The sequence below is a fragment of the Choloepus didactylus genome, chromosome 19 (assembly GCF_015220235.1).
Source record: "Choloepus didactylus isolate mChoDid1 chromosome 19, mChoDid1.pri, whole genome shotgun sequence".
Lineage (NCBI taxonomy): Eukaryota > Metazoa > Chordata > Mammalia > Pilosa > Megalonychidae > Choloepus > Choloepus didactylus.
This window is the reverse complement of record NC_051325.1, coordinates 47,537,780-47,552,630: the sequence shown is the minus strand read 5'-3', so window position 1 is coordinate 47,552,630 and position 14,851 is coordinate 47,537,780. Positions and strand designations below refer to the sequence as shown.

The window sequence follows — 14,851 nt, the reverse complement described above, 5'->3', positions numbered from 1 at the left end:
CCAAGGTTTTATTCTCATGGCTTCAATTATCAACTCCATGTCAACAATTCAAATCTTGAGAGCTGACATCCTTCCTAAGTCTCAGTTAAGTATTTCTGACTATTTACTGGTTATTTCCACTTATATGAACTGCCATTGTCTTAAACGTAAGTGCAGAATTGGACTCATCCTCCAAAACAGCTCACCCTCAGACTCCCTGTCTTCCAATAGCTCCACCACTGTCCCAGGCAACCAGGCTTAAAATCCTGCCAATCTGACCTTCAACCCCCACACCAAATCTGTTTCAATGCCACCTTTCCTAAAACAGCACCTTAGTTCACAACCTCATTACTTCTTAGATTTATATCACTTTTTTCCTTTAAGTGGCCTTCTGTCATCCATTCCCATCCTGAGCTGAACCCACCAGCTCAGCTATTCACATTGCGCCATGTCCCTTATACACCTTCAGTGGCTTTGCAGTCTTCTACCTGGCTTTCAGGGTTCCCCAAAGTTGATTCTAGTGTATTCCCCAAAACAGCTGTGCATTTCCGTAGTATCAGCTGCCCTGTTTGGGCAATTATAGTCTCTCATTTCTCACGACACCACCACTTAGTTCTAGCCTGCTTGGGTTTGCCCTGCACTATAACTCAAAATGATATGACTGAGTGCTCAGGAGTTCAGAGGAGGAAAATGTGTGGATGGTGGGGAACACAGGCTCCATGATTGTGTCCTTTGGGCAGCAGGGAGATGAAACGGTATCTAGCTACTTTTTAATCTTCCTCCTTAGGTATAGGGGCAAACAGACTGTGTGAGTTGTTTGTTTTGTGTCCTTTTGAACTAGTGCAGTTCTCCCAACAAGCTTGAGAGTTATGTCTTTGATAAAAGAGACCCAAATCCAAAAATGAAGTTGAAGGAAAATACTTCAATGAAAGACTGTTTCATAAATTATAAAAGTACAGAGTCAATAAAAAAATGGAATTTATCTTACATTAGGATTTTGAAAGTTAGAAATCTTATAATATACCTATCTGGGCACTACAGAAGATGCAAAGACCTTCCACAGCTGATAGAGGAAAGACTGTATAGACAATTTTGATACAGAGTTGTGGAACAATTAAAAAAATAGTTTACAAAAGAATCAGGAGGCAGAAAATGCTTCAAGAGGCATGGTCTTCAGAAACTGCTCTGGAATGCTGTTTCACTTGTGTCAACATCATGTTCCTAGATGAAGGAATAAGAATTTTAGTATTTCAGTACAATGCCTAAAATGTAAACTCTGCCATTTTGGACTTTGAATAGGGATTTTTAATTACTGGATTACACATTATTATTATTAGCCAGGTAATCTTTGGTTCTAAGTCTGAATCTAACTCAAGTTTTTACTACTGGGCTTTTGACCACTGTCCATAACCCACCATGATGAGTGAGTAGCAAATACAGTTGAAGGCACTGGTGCAAAAACCACACCAGACTTCTCACCCTGGCTTTGGGGCCTGTCCTGCCATCCCACCAGGGTAGTACATTTAAGGGTGAATAACCATATTAATATCTACCTCTGGGTTTGTACAGTTCCCTGCACAGCTCCCCTCATGGCATGTATCACAGAGTACTGCAATTGCCTACACATTTCTGCCTCCCCCACTGCCTGAGAGAGGCAGCAAGGACCACAGTCCTCTTGTTCACTGCCATAGCATCTAGTACAATGCCTGGCACATGCAAGGTATACAGCAAACACTGCCAAAAAGCCAAGCAGAGCCAGCCCTCTTCCAGTAAAGACTTCTACCTTAATCGGTCCCTGCACTCAGATTCTAAAATCCTAAGCTTGTATTTTGCCTGCTTACATTAAAAACAACAACAAAAAACAACTTTTTTCCTCCAAAAATGATATATTCATTTTAGAAATTTTGAGCAAGAAAACAAAAATCATGCAAATACTAAAGATTTGAATGAATTTGTTTTCATTATGCAGTATATAAATATTTTGTAAAGAAAAAAGGAATATCTCTATATATTGTTTAAGTCCTTTTCTCCCACTTACTGTATCATGAAGCTCTTCCAGAGTTCTTGAACATTCTTCCAGAACATTTTTAATTTTATGAACATACTCCAAGTCACTTAACCAGTTCCTTACTGACAGTTTCTTCTATTAAAAAAACACTGCAGTGAGCAGCCTGGTTAATAAATGAGCATACGTTCCAGATTAAATTGTTAAGACAAATTCTGAGGATTGGAACTGCTGGAAAGGTAGGAGTGTGGTGTGTGTGTGTGTGTTATACACCTTTTGATATTACAAAAAATATCTCCAGGGGAAGATGGTGGAATAGTGAGTGGCAGGCCCCCCTCCTCCACCTAGAGGACAGGCAGAAATTATCCGAAGCAGTAGTTCTAGGGACCCAGAGACCAGGGGAGTACTGGGCAGATATCCAGAGAAGAGTGGGATGAAGAGATTGAGGAACTGCAGTGAGTGACTAGCTTGGCCGAAAAGCCTCATGCCCATTTCCCACCCTCGAGGCAAACATCTTCTGGTTGGTCAGGTCCCTGACTGGAGGGCTGCTGCAGAATGGGATGACCAGGGAAGCCATCCTCTCTGGGAATAGAGATGGACATGGCATACTTCAGATCCAACTATTGTCTGGCAAATTTGGACTGCCAGCCTTGGCCCTTTCCGGACAGGCACCTACCCCACCATTGTTTCAACCTTGTCAGAAGTGGAGTGGACAAAGGGCTAAAAATACCCTGCCCCTGTAGGGCTGTGGGGAATAGATTGCCAAAGAGTGCCATCTGCTTGGCAGGCTAGGAAAGTGCCATCTTAGGAAGCTGCTTTCCTGACCCTCTCCCTACAGCCCTTCGGAACTAGTCTGTGACCCTTGCCCTGTTTTGGCTGAGAAATACTGACGAACCAAGAAGAGCTTTAACATGAACCAAATCAACAAAATTCTAGACAAGAGAGGGAAACCGACCTTCATAATAATTTCATCAAGATAATCAGATGCCAAGATACTAGCAAAAAATTACAAGCCATAATAAGAAACAAGAAGATATGGCCCAAAGGGACAAATTAAAAAGTCAGAGGCGATACAGAATTTGAAACAACTAATCAAAGACATTCAAACAAATCTCCTAAACCAATTCAAGGAGATGAAGGAAAACATGGCTAAAGAGATAAAGGATTTTAAGACACTAGTGGGCATAAAGAAGAATCTAAAAGCATGCAAAGAACTTATGGGAATGAAAGGCAGAATAGATAAGATTAAAAATATGCTAGAGGCATTTGACAGCAGATTTCAACAGGCAAAAAAAAGAATCAATGACCTAGAAGACAGAATATCCGAAACTGAACAGACAAAAGAAAAGATAGAGAAGAGAAGAACACAAGAAGGGTCTCAGGTTATTGATGACAACATGAAGCACACAAACATATGCATTGTGGGTGTCCCAGAAGGAGAAAAGAAGGGAAATGGGGCAGAAAGAATATTTGAGGAAATAATGGTTGAAAACTTCCCAACTTTTATTAAAGACATGAATGTACGTGTCCATAAAGCACAACACCAAACAGAATAAATTCAAATAGACCCACTCCAAGACACATACTAATCAGAATATCAACTGCCAAAAATAGAGAATTCTGAAAGCAGCAAGAGAAAAGCAATCCATTACATACAAGGGATGCAGAGTAAGACTCAATACTGATTTCTCATCAGAAACTATGGAGGTGTGAAGGCAGTGGTATATTTAAGATACTGAAAGAGGAAATCTTTATCTGGCAAAACTGTCCTTCAAAAATGAGGGAGAGTTTAAGCTATTCACAGATAAACAGAAGCTGAGAGAGTTCATTAACAATGGAACTGCCCTACAAGAAATGCTAAAGGGAGTTCTGCTGGCTGAAAAGAAAAGACAGGAGAAGCATAGAGGAGAGTATAGAAATGAAGATTATCAGTAATGGTAACTAAAATGATAAAAAGAGAGACAAAAATAAGATGTGACACATAAATGCCAAAGTATAGAATGACTGAAGTAAGTATTGCCTTTACAGTAACAACACTAAATCTCCAATCAAGGGAGACATACTGACATGATGCAAAAAAAATATTATCCATCTGTATGCTATCTGCAAGAGACTCACTTTTAGGCCCAAGGATACAAACAGGTTGAGGGTGAAAGTCTGAAAAAAGATATTTCACGCAAACTGTAACCAAAAGAGCTGGAGTAGCTAAGCTTATAGCAGGCAAAACAGACTTCAAATGCAAAAATGATGTAAGAGACAAGGAAGGACATTATATAATAAAAGGGAAATCCACCAAGAAAAAAATAACACTCATAAATATTTATTCACCTAACCATGGTGCCCCAAAATACATGAGGCAAATATTGGCAAAACTAGACAAATTCCTAGAAAGACATGAACAACCTACACTGCCTCTAGAAGAAATATAAGACCTCAGCAAACCAATCACAACTAAAGAGATTGAATTAATCATCAAAAACCTCCTAAAAGAAAAGCCCAGAACCAGATGGCTTCACAGGTGATTTCTACCAGTCATTCCAAGAAGAATTAATATGATTCCTGCTCAAACTCTTCCAAAAAACTGAAGAAGAGGGAAAACTACCTAGCTCATTCTATGAAGGCAACATCACCCTAATACCAAAGCCAGAAAAAGATACTACAAGAAAAGACAATTACAGACTAATCTCTCTAATGAATATAGATGCAAAAATCCTCAACAAAATACTTGCAAATAAAATCCAACAGCACATTAAAAGAATTAAACACCATGATCAAGTGGATTTTATTCCAAGTATGCACAGGTGGTTCAACAGAAGAAAATCAATTAATGTAATACACATTAACAATTCAAAGGGGAAAACCATATGATCCTCAAGATTGACACAGAAAAAGCATTTGACAAAATCCAGCGAAAGATAGGAATAGAGGGAAACTTCCTTAACATGATAAAGGACATATATGAAAAACCCACAGCTAACATTGTACTCAATGGTGAAAGACTGAAAGCTTTCCCTCTAAGATCAGGAACAAGATGAGAATGCCCACTGTCAGCACTGTCATTCCACATTGTGCTAGAAGTTCTAGCCAGAGCAATTGGCAAGAGAAAGAAATAAAGGCATCCAAATTGGAAAGGAAGAAGTAAAACCTTCACTATTTGCAGGTGACATAATCCTATATTTAGAAAGTCCCCCCAAACCTGAAACTACCGGAGCTAATAAGTTCAGAAAAGGCCACGATACAAGATCAACATGCACAAAAATCAGAAGTATTCCTATGAACCAAACAATGAGCAATCTGAGGATGAAATCAAGAAAAAAACTTCCATTTACAATAGCAACTAAAAGAATCAAATATCTAGGAATAAATTTAACCAAGGATGTAAAGGGACCTGTGTTCAGAAAACTACAAAACATTGATAAAGGAAATCAAACAAGACCTAAATAAATGGAAGGACACTCCATGTTCATGAATTGGAAGATTAAATATTGTTTAGATGTCAGTTCTACACAATCCCAATCAAAATGCCAAAGACCCACTTTGAAGAAATGGAAAAGCCAATTATCAGAAAGGTAAGGGGCCCCAAATAGCCAAAAACATCTTGAGAAAGAAGAATGACTATGGAGGACTCTCACTGCCTGATTAAAGCATATTACAAAGCTACAGTGGTCAAAACAGCATGGTACTTGGGACTTTGAATAGAAAGTGAGATCTAATAGGTTTGTACAGGTTAGTGTGAAATCCCAATACATCCCAAAGTAATTCAGACAGAGAATAAAAATGTATGTCAGGGCCCCCCAGAGGAGGGGAAAAAGGCAGTAATGGTAAACTTCCCCACCTGGGGAATTACTGATATTTTCACAAACATTGAGGACTACCAATTTAGTAGGACAAGCCCTCAATCTTGGGGCTTCCCCTTATGAAGCTTGTTACTGCAAAGGAGAGGCTAAGCCTACTTGTAATTGTACCTAAGAGTCACCCCCAGAGAACCTTTTTTGTTGCTCATATATGGCCTCTCTCTAAGCCCACTGGGCTGGTAAACTCACTGCCCTTCCCCCTACATGGGACATGACTCCCAGGGGTGTAAATCTCCCTGGCAATGTGGGACATGACTCCTGGGGATGAGGCTGGACCTGACATTGTGGGATTGAGAAAGTCTTGACCAAAAAGGGGAAGAGAAATGAAACACACTAAAGTTCCAGTGACTGAGAGATTTCAAATGGAGTCAAGAGGTCATTCTGGAGGGTATTGTTGTGCGCTATACAGATAGCTGGAAGGAAATACCTGAAACTGTCATTCTCGAAGACAACTGTATAACTGTGTAGCGTACACGGAGTGACTGTGTGATTGTGAAAACTCTGTAACTCATACTCCCTTTATCCAGTGTATGGACAGATGCAGAAAAATGGGGATAAAACTTAAATGAAAAATAGGGTGGGATGGAGGGAATAGGATGTTTTAGATGTTCTTTTTACTTTTATTTTTATTCTTTTTTTTTTTTTTTGGAGTACTGAAACTGTGGTGATAAATGCACAACTATATGATGGTACTGTGAAAACTGATTATTCACTGTGGATGACTGTATGGCATGTGAATATATCTCAATAAAACAATTTAAAAAAACACCAGCATGGTACTGGCATAAAGTAGATATAGAGATCAATGGAACCAAACAGAGTTCAGAAATAGACCCACATAGTTATGATCAATGGATTTTCAACAAGGCTGCCAAGTCCACTCAACTGGGACAGAACAGTCTCTTCAACAAATGGTGCTGGGAGAACTGGATATCCCAAAGAATGAGAGGACCCCAATCTTATACCTTCTACAAAAATTAAATCAAAATGGATCAAAGACCTAAACAAGAAACAGGACCATAAAGCTCCTAGAAAAAATGTAGGGAAGCATCTTCAGAATCTTGTGGTACGCAGTGGTTTCTTAGACTTGACACCCAAAGCACAAGCAACAAAAGAAAAAACAGATAAATAGAACTTCCTTAAAACTGAATACTTCTGTGCATTAAAGGACTTTGGCAAAAAGGCAGCCTACACAAAGGGAGAAAATATTTGGAAATCACGTATCTGATAAGGTTTTAATATCCAGGATATATAAAGAAATCCTACAACTCAATAAAAAGGAACAACCCAATTAAAAAATGGGCAAAAGACTCGAATAGACATTTTTCCAAAGAGGAAATACAAATGGCTAAAAAGCACATGAAAAGATGCTGAACATACTAGCTATTAGGGAAATTCAAATCAAAACCACAATGAGATATCATGTCACACCTGTGAGAATGGCTGCTATTGAACAAACAGAAAACTACAAGTGTTGGAGAGGATGTGGAGAAATAGGAACACTTATTCACTGCTGGTGGGAATGTAAAATGATACAGGTATTGTGGAAGACAGTCTGGTGGTTCCTCAGGAAGCTAAGTATAGAACTGCCATATGATCCGGTAATCCCACTACCAGGTATATACTCAAAAGAACTGAAAGCAGACATGAACAGACATTTGCACACCGATTTTCATAGCAGCATTATTCACAATTGCCAAAAGATGGAAACAACCCAAGTATCTATTTACTGATGAATGGATAAACAAAATGTGGTATATACATATGATGGAATATTATTCAGCAGTATGAAGGAATGTAGTCATGATGCAAGTGACAACAGGGATGAACCTTGAGGACATTATGTTAAGTGAAGTAAGTCATACCCAAAATGACAAATATTGTATGATCTCACTAATATGAACTAATTATAATAAGTAAACTCATTGAGTTAAAATCTAGAATATAGGTTACCAGGAGATAGAATGAGGATAGAGAATGGGGAGCAGATGCTCAATGTGTGCAGAATTTTTAATTAGGTTGAATGTGAATGTATGGAAATGAATAGAGGTGATGATTGCACATTATGGTTAGTGTAATTAACAGCGATGAATTAATTATGTGTGTGATTGTGGTTTAAGGGGAAGTTTAGGGTCTGTATGTAACTAGAAGGAAAGCTAGTGCATAAAACATGGGACTGTATTACACAGTAAACCCTGCTGTGGATGATGATTGTGGTTAATAGTACAAATAATGTTCTTTCATGAACCAGAACAAATGTATGTTACTAATACAAGGAGTTAATAATAGAGTGGTTTATGAGAAGAAATGCACCTAATGCAAACTATGGACTATAGTTGACAGTAATATTTTAATATTCTTTCATCAACTGTAACAAATGTACCACATCAGTGCTAAGGGTCAGTAATGTGGGGGGCAGAGGGGGAAGGAGTATGGAGTTTTTCTTTTTGGAGTAATGAGTATGTTCTAAAATTGATTGTGGTGATGAACGCACAACTCTGTGATTATATTGTGAGCCACTGATTATATACTTTTATACTTTCGAAGAACTGTCTGGTATGTGAATATATCTCAATAAAACTGCTTTTAAAAAAAAAAAGCAGAGCCAATTTATTCTCCCATCAGTTTGTGTATAAAAGCCCATTTATCAACATTGGCTGGGCATTTTATTTGAGAAACCCTGTCAAGGGATAGAGAAAATAAAAGGCCAGGAATAATTTTATAGTTCCTGGTCTTTGGTCTAGAGAAAGATGATTTCTAACATAGGTGCTGACTTCATGCCCTGCTGCTCTATCCTTTGCCAGTTCTCTCCAGCCATACAGGTACCACTGCTGTTCCTCAAACATGCCAGGCAGAGTCCAGCCTTACGGCTTTGCATGGGTCTTCCCTCTGCCCGGAACACTCCTCCCCTAGCTATCTGCAAGGCTCAATCCTCCTCAACCCTTTCAAGTCTTTGCTCCAGTATCAGCTTTGCTGTGAGGCCTGCTTTGATCATCCTCTTTAATGCTACACTCCCTACAACTCCTGGTCACCATCACCACCCTAAGAACACTTGATCCCTCTTACCCTGCCCTACTTTTTTTTTTTTTTTAATCCCACAGCACTTATTACCTTCTAACATACTATATAAATTACTTATATATTATTTTTATTGTTTACTGTCTGTTCCTCCAGCTAGAATATAAGCTCCATAAGGGCAGGGATCATCGTCTGTCTTGTTCACCTAGTAAGTGCTTAATAACCCTTGCAAAATGAATGAATGGCATCAAGCATGAGGAGTATGCTTTATGGGTACCACCACCATTCAAGGAGCTCCCCTTCAGTGGGCCTCCAAGACTCTGTACCTGGTTCAATTTCTTGAACTCCACCACTTGGAAGAAGATGTGCTCAAGGATGTGTTTGGCATCTTGTTGGTCTTTTGGTAGTTTACTGGTCACTCCAAGAATGTCACCACACTTCCTGACATAGAATTCCAGGTCCTCTTCAGTACCTAAGCACAGATGAGGTAGTGTGATTAATCCTTATCTTCTGCCCTTCCCAAAATACAGACTTAATGTGTTTTATGTATCTCCTGTCAAGTCCCCACAGCTCTCGAGAACACTTACCTCTTCCTGAGGTCATTTGATCACAGCACTCAACAGTGGCAAACTCTGATATAGTGCTTTTATAAATTACAACAAAAGTGTGACACTACTAATTAGAATAAAGTTGGACTGGTTCTGGCTTTCCTATTCATACATTACAAAATACAGGCGCACCCAGCAGAAAGTCAATTTACTGTTCTCTGAAGGCAACTAAGTACTGCTATGAGCAGGACACATGGTTTATAAAAAAGCATTATAACAACATTATAGAAAGGAAAATTAAAGAAGAAAACAATCACCCATAATTCCACCAACAACCTACCTGTGTGAAGTCATTCTCAGCAGCTCTATATCTAGATGGACAGCCAGTATGACCTCATACTATGCCACTTCTTTTTTTCCCCCTCTGATTTGCATTTTTAAAGTTACGATAGAAATGTAAGTTCTTTATTAAGATATTCTTTATTAAGATATTTAAGCCATATAGGGGCTACAATCTCTCACCTCCACAAATCCCACCAAGGGTATTTACTGCTACAAATGTACACGTGTAAAAACAAGTTTTTGCAAAAACAGGATCAAACTCTGATAGTTCTGAAAATTGCCTTTGTCATTTAACAACATATGATGGACACCATTCCATGTCAAAGCTTATAATCTACATATTTCTTTTAAAACTTTATTAGAAAAAAAATTTTTTGTGATAACATATAAACATAAAATGTTCCATTTTAACCACTTTCAAGACTATAATTCAGTGGTATTAATCACATTAACAATGTTGTGCTACCATCACCATCATCCATTATCAATACTTTTTCCATCACCCCAAAGAGAAATTGTGTACTCATTAAGCATTAAGTCCCCATTTCCCCTCCCCCCAATCTTCGGTAAACTGTAATCTACTTTCTGTCTATGAATTTGCATATTCTAGTTATTTCATTTAAGTGGAAATATACAATATCTGTCCTTTTATGGCCAGCTTATTTCACTCAATACTTTTAACAGACGCAAATATTCCACTTTACTTGAAAATTTTTTTAAATCAATCCCCTTATTGATGGATGAACCATTAGACTGTTTCCAGTTTTTTTAACGCTACAGTTAACATCTATAAGCTATATCTTTACATTTCTACAAGCATTTCTGTAGTATAAATTGCTAGAAGTGGAAATGCTGGGTCAAAGCATCTGATTATCATTCTTACTAGACTAATCACTTAGTCTTCCTAATTTTTGATTGCCCAGCACCTACCGCAATGCCTGGCGCAGAATAGAGACCCAGAAAAGGTTTTTTACATTGAATTATTTTCATTTTTGCATAGCCCTTTGTGGTCTTTAGCCACATACAATGGGTCTACATAGCTGGAATCCTAGTGTGTATCCAATTTAATATATTGCTTTCTCCATGGAGGATTCTCAAATTTTGTCAGTGTTGCTCCCTGGCTTTCATAAACCTCTTTATAATGACTATGTATTGTCCTCCAGATTGAATGTGACACAATGTACTACCATTCTCTGCGGACACTAAGACTCTTCCCAATTTTACTTTTTAATAAATAATGTAATCATCTCTGTTCTTTCATTCATCTCCTTCAATCAGATTCCCAGAAGTGGGATCATGTGCCTCAAAATGGATGGTTCACCTTTTGCCTCTGGGCCTATGTGTACAGTCCTGTTTGCTGTACTGGAGACAGTGCACATTGGAAGCACCACTCACCAGGTATGTGGCCTGAGGCCTTATTTCCTCATCCAAATGTCAAAGAAGGCAGACATGGCTCTCTCTAAGACATGGCTCTCTCTAAGATCCCTTCCAATTTGGAGTATCTAAGATTCTTTTAGCCCTGACTCAATTTTCTAAATTAATTGCTCCTATGACCAATGACCCAGATTTGGTAGGTGTCCAGCCAAGGGTCAGAACTCATCTTATGGTCGCTCAACAGATCAGAACTAAGGGCCTATTGCGATTAAAACTGAGACCTTTGGCTTCTGCCTAGCACTGAGCTAACTGGCGTGGAGAAAAACAGTCATTTACATGAAATAAACAGAAACTGTAATTTTATACTCTTGTTCATATTTTGTTCTCCCTAAACCAAATCTAAGCTTTCTCTCATAGCCAATCTCAGAAGTTCATAATTAAATAAAATGCATAAAAGAAAAAAATATGGGCCAAACTTACACTTATTGGTAATCTGAGCAAGCCGTGCCTTCTCAGAGGAGAACGTTTCATCCAAGTCAAACAGCTCCAGAGGAGGAGGTGGTAATTCCCTAAAACTAGGAGGGAAAACCTAAAAGGAAATAACGTCTTTCATGAGAAAGAAAGAGCTTTGCCAAAGCCACAACTGACAGGGATAAGACATAAGGGAAATGAGAGGCCAATTCAGGCCTCCCCATAGAACAAACCACCCTGAACTCCCATTATCTCATCCTGCTCTCACCCATTAGACCTATATCAAGCCCCCTGTAAGCAACCAAGTAGAACCAGCTCCAACTACATCACCAAACTGACCAACGGGATATACCAATGCCAACAAACTCAGCAGAAGGATGCAAAGCTTGGGGGCTTTGGTTTGTGTCGAACATTTGATTGTATAATTTGTTTCTCATTTAATCATGAGTTCTTTAGGAACAGAATTTATTTGGGGAGGCAGATGTAGATTTGCTGCACTTGGAGCCTGAATTTGTAGGCATGAACTAGTGGTGTGCTAGTAAATGTTTACCTGCCAGCTCTCAAAATAAAACAAGAGGCCTGACTTGTAGCATTTTCAATTTATATGACATAAATACTCCCACCACAACCAATTTCAAGCTATCAAGAAGAACCCAACTGGGTTCCTGAATGTGGTGTGATGGGAGCAGTAGAATGGGGGTTTAGCACCCTTGTTTATGCATCTGTGGACTTATAAATGTATAATTTTGAGTTAATGACTGATTAAAATATTGAAAAATAACCTATATACACACAAACATCCCCTGGGCTACTAGAACTGTGCTGTGAATCTAAGTGTCTAATGCCTGTAAAGCTGCAGGACAAAGCTTTTCCTCTCCTTTACCCAGGAATTCTCATGTGTGCCCTCTAACCCCAGGAGATGGGAAATGTTTAACAGCCAGAAAAGTTCATGTCCTTGATTCCTCAGTTGGGAACTATGCTGTACAGAAGTCCCTAAAGAGCACTAACCAGTTTGGTCTCTGGGCATGTTTAGTGTCAGAGAAATGTGATCCCATGCAGAGGGCCACAAATGGCATATGGAAGGATCCATAGTGAAGGGCCCAGTTGACAAGGTAAGGGCAAGGGGTCCTCTAAGCACACCTACTCACCGCTGGCTGAAGGGCTGGCAGCGGAGTCTCAAACTGAGGTTGGATGAGCTGCAGAGGTTCATGTTTCACGTTTAGCTGTTCATGAGCCCTGTGTTAATAATAAATCAAAAAAGTGGGACCAAGATAAGGCAAAGTGACAAAATATATGTAACTGACCATCAAATAATGCCATTCAATGCTAGAGAATATACAAACTGTGTTATATCTAAAGTTGTAATCCTGTCAGGAATCTTCTCCACTGTATCACACATTGATACTTCATTGAGAACTTACGGAAAATCTTTCAAGTTTCCCAGCAGACTTCTATAAATAGGCTTTTTGTTTTTACCCAATGGACTCTCTACATCTAGTGTTTCCTTAATTGTTTTCCTTAGTTGTTTCCACCTTCAAGAGGCAGGAGCCAAATCTGAAGTCTGCTTCTGGCTACTGAACAGCTCTGTATGATATACATTTCTCTATGCTCATTCACTCAACAAATATGTACTGAATATCTACTATGGACCAGGCAGTTTTACATACTAGGAGTATGCAGCAGTGGAAAAAAGAGACCAAGTCCCTGCTCAAGTTGAATTTACATTCCACTGAAGGAAAGATGCACAACAGACAACCATAAAAACCACCAACAACAAAAAAACAGTTAAGACGTCCGGTACTGACAAGTACTAAGAAGAAAACCAAATCAGCAGACAGGGATAGAAACAGGGAAGATACAGGGAATGCTGCTTGTTAGAGAATCCCTGAGTGCAGGGAGGGAGGGAGCCATGCAGTTATCTTCACAAGTGTCCCAGGCAGAAGCAAGAGCAAAGAGAATGCGCAGAAAGGTGCTAGGTGTTTTCAAAGAATAGCAGGGCAGCCAGTGGCTCCAGCAGAGGGAAGGTGGTAAGAATCCGTTTACAGAGCTAAGTGCTAATCATACCCCTGCGTTTTCTATTGTGGCTTTTCTTTTGCCTCCATTATCTCAAATATCCATTTTATCCTTTTGCATTGCACATATTTTTGTAAGTTGGCTGAACTCTGGGAAAGAGACAAATTCAAATATACTGTGGCCTTTCAAAATTAAGGTAAAAAAGTAAATGCCAGTGGGTGTGGACAAAGTTCATGCCAGCTGCATAAGCAAAGGAATGAGGTATGTGGCTGCAGAAAAGCTGTCAGCTGAGCCTACTGCTGTCACCCCTCCACCATTCTCAGATGCTTGAGGAGAATCTTCCCTAGCAATGAGTCAAAGGTCTCCATGGAGGCAGAGAAATCACTTTTCTCGAGCACCTACTATATGCCATGTTATTATGCCTGATCCTTTGCTAGGCACTTAAACTCATTTCACTTAGTCTTCAAAACAACCCTGGAAAGTGGGTATAATCTCTTACAGAGGAGGAAACTGAGGTGTAGACTTCCCAGGGTCACATGTTTAAGAAATAATAAAGCAAGATCAGAGCTCAGACGTAGCCAATCCCTGCCACCCGAAAGCCCCATGACTCAGTCTACCCTGAAGCAGTTTTAAGCTAAATTTCCCCTCTACCTGCTACTGAGTCCTGACCTCAGCCATCCCAGCTGTGATTTTCTGCTTTTGGCCCACTGATGAAGCTGACTGTTTTGAAGCAAATGCTTCATTCCACCGTCTTCCCTTGCGCCATTCTGCTCACTGCCTGCCCAAATCTTCCTCCTACCAGTAGCCAGCATGTGCTTAATAAGAGGGGGTAGGGGTGAGGGGTGGAGAAAGTAATCCTTAAAACCAAAACCAAATCTAATTAAGAAGGGCCAATCTGTATGGAAGAAGGGGAAATAATAAATACCAAAGCTAAATACAAATCTGTGAAATGGGGGCTCAGCTCTGTATTTCCAGAAAACCTCTGGCCTGATCCAGCATTGCATTTTCACCACCCCATGTCTCAATCCCCCAATGCACCATACCATGAACTCTGAGGGCAGGGGCTCTGCACTCTCTCTACCTCATATCCAGCAAGCAACAATAAGAACAACTGGATAGACAAATTAAGTTACTTCAAGGCAACTTCAGAGCAACACCCAATAGCTGACATAAATATTTAAAGCCTAACAGAATTTTTACTCAAAAGAGAGAAACTGCTTTCAAAAGATGTTACTAGCAAATAAAAA

At 39.4% G+C, this 14,851-nt stretch overlaps 1 protein-coding gene across 7 annotated transcripts in view; it reads right to left on the bottom strand.

Moving 5' to 3' along the window:
* Window positions 1-881: 881 nt before the first annotated feature.
* The window catches only part of LOC119516194 (serine/threonine-protein kinase Sgk2), a 59,802-nt gene continuing 45,832 nt past the window's right edge, over window positions 882-14,851 (bottom strand). For 5 of the 7 annotated variants that reach the window (XM_037812450.1, XM_037812451.1, XM_037812452.1 and 2 more), the window contains 4 exons: window positions 12,740-12,827; window positions 11,601-11,709; window positions 9,183-9,328; window positions 1,208-2,122 (listed from right to left, as the gene is read on the bottom strand). In XM_037812450.1, the coding sequence (XP_037668378.1) occupies window positions 1,817-2,122; window positions 9,183-9,328; window positions 11,601-11,709; window positions 12,740-12,827 (649 nt within the window). In that variant the 3' untranslated portion in view covers window positions 1,208-1,816. The other 2 variants (XM_037812453.1, XR_005213221.1) reach the window with 2 other exon arrangements.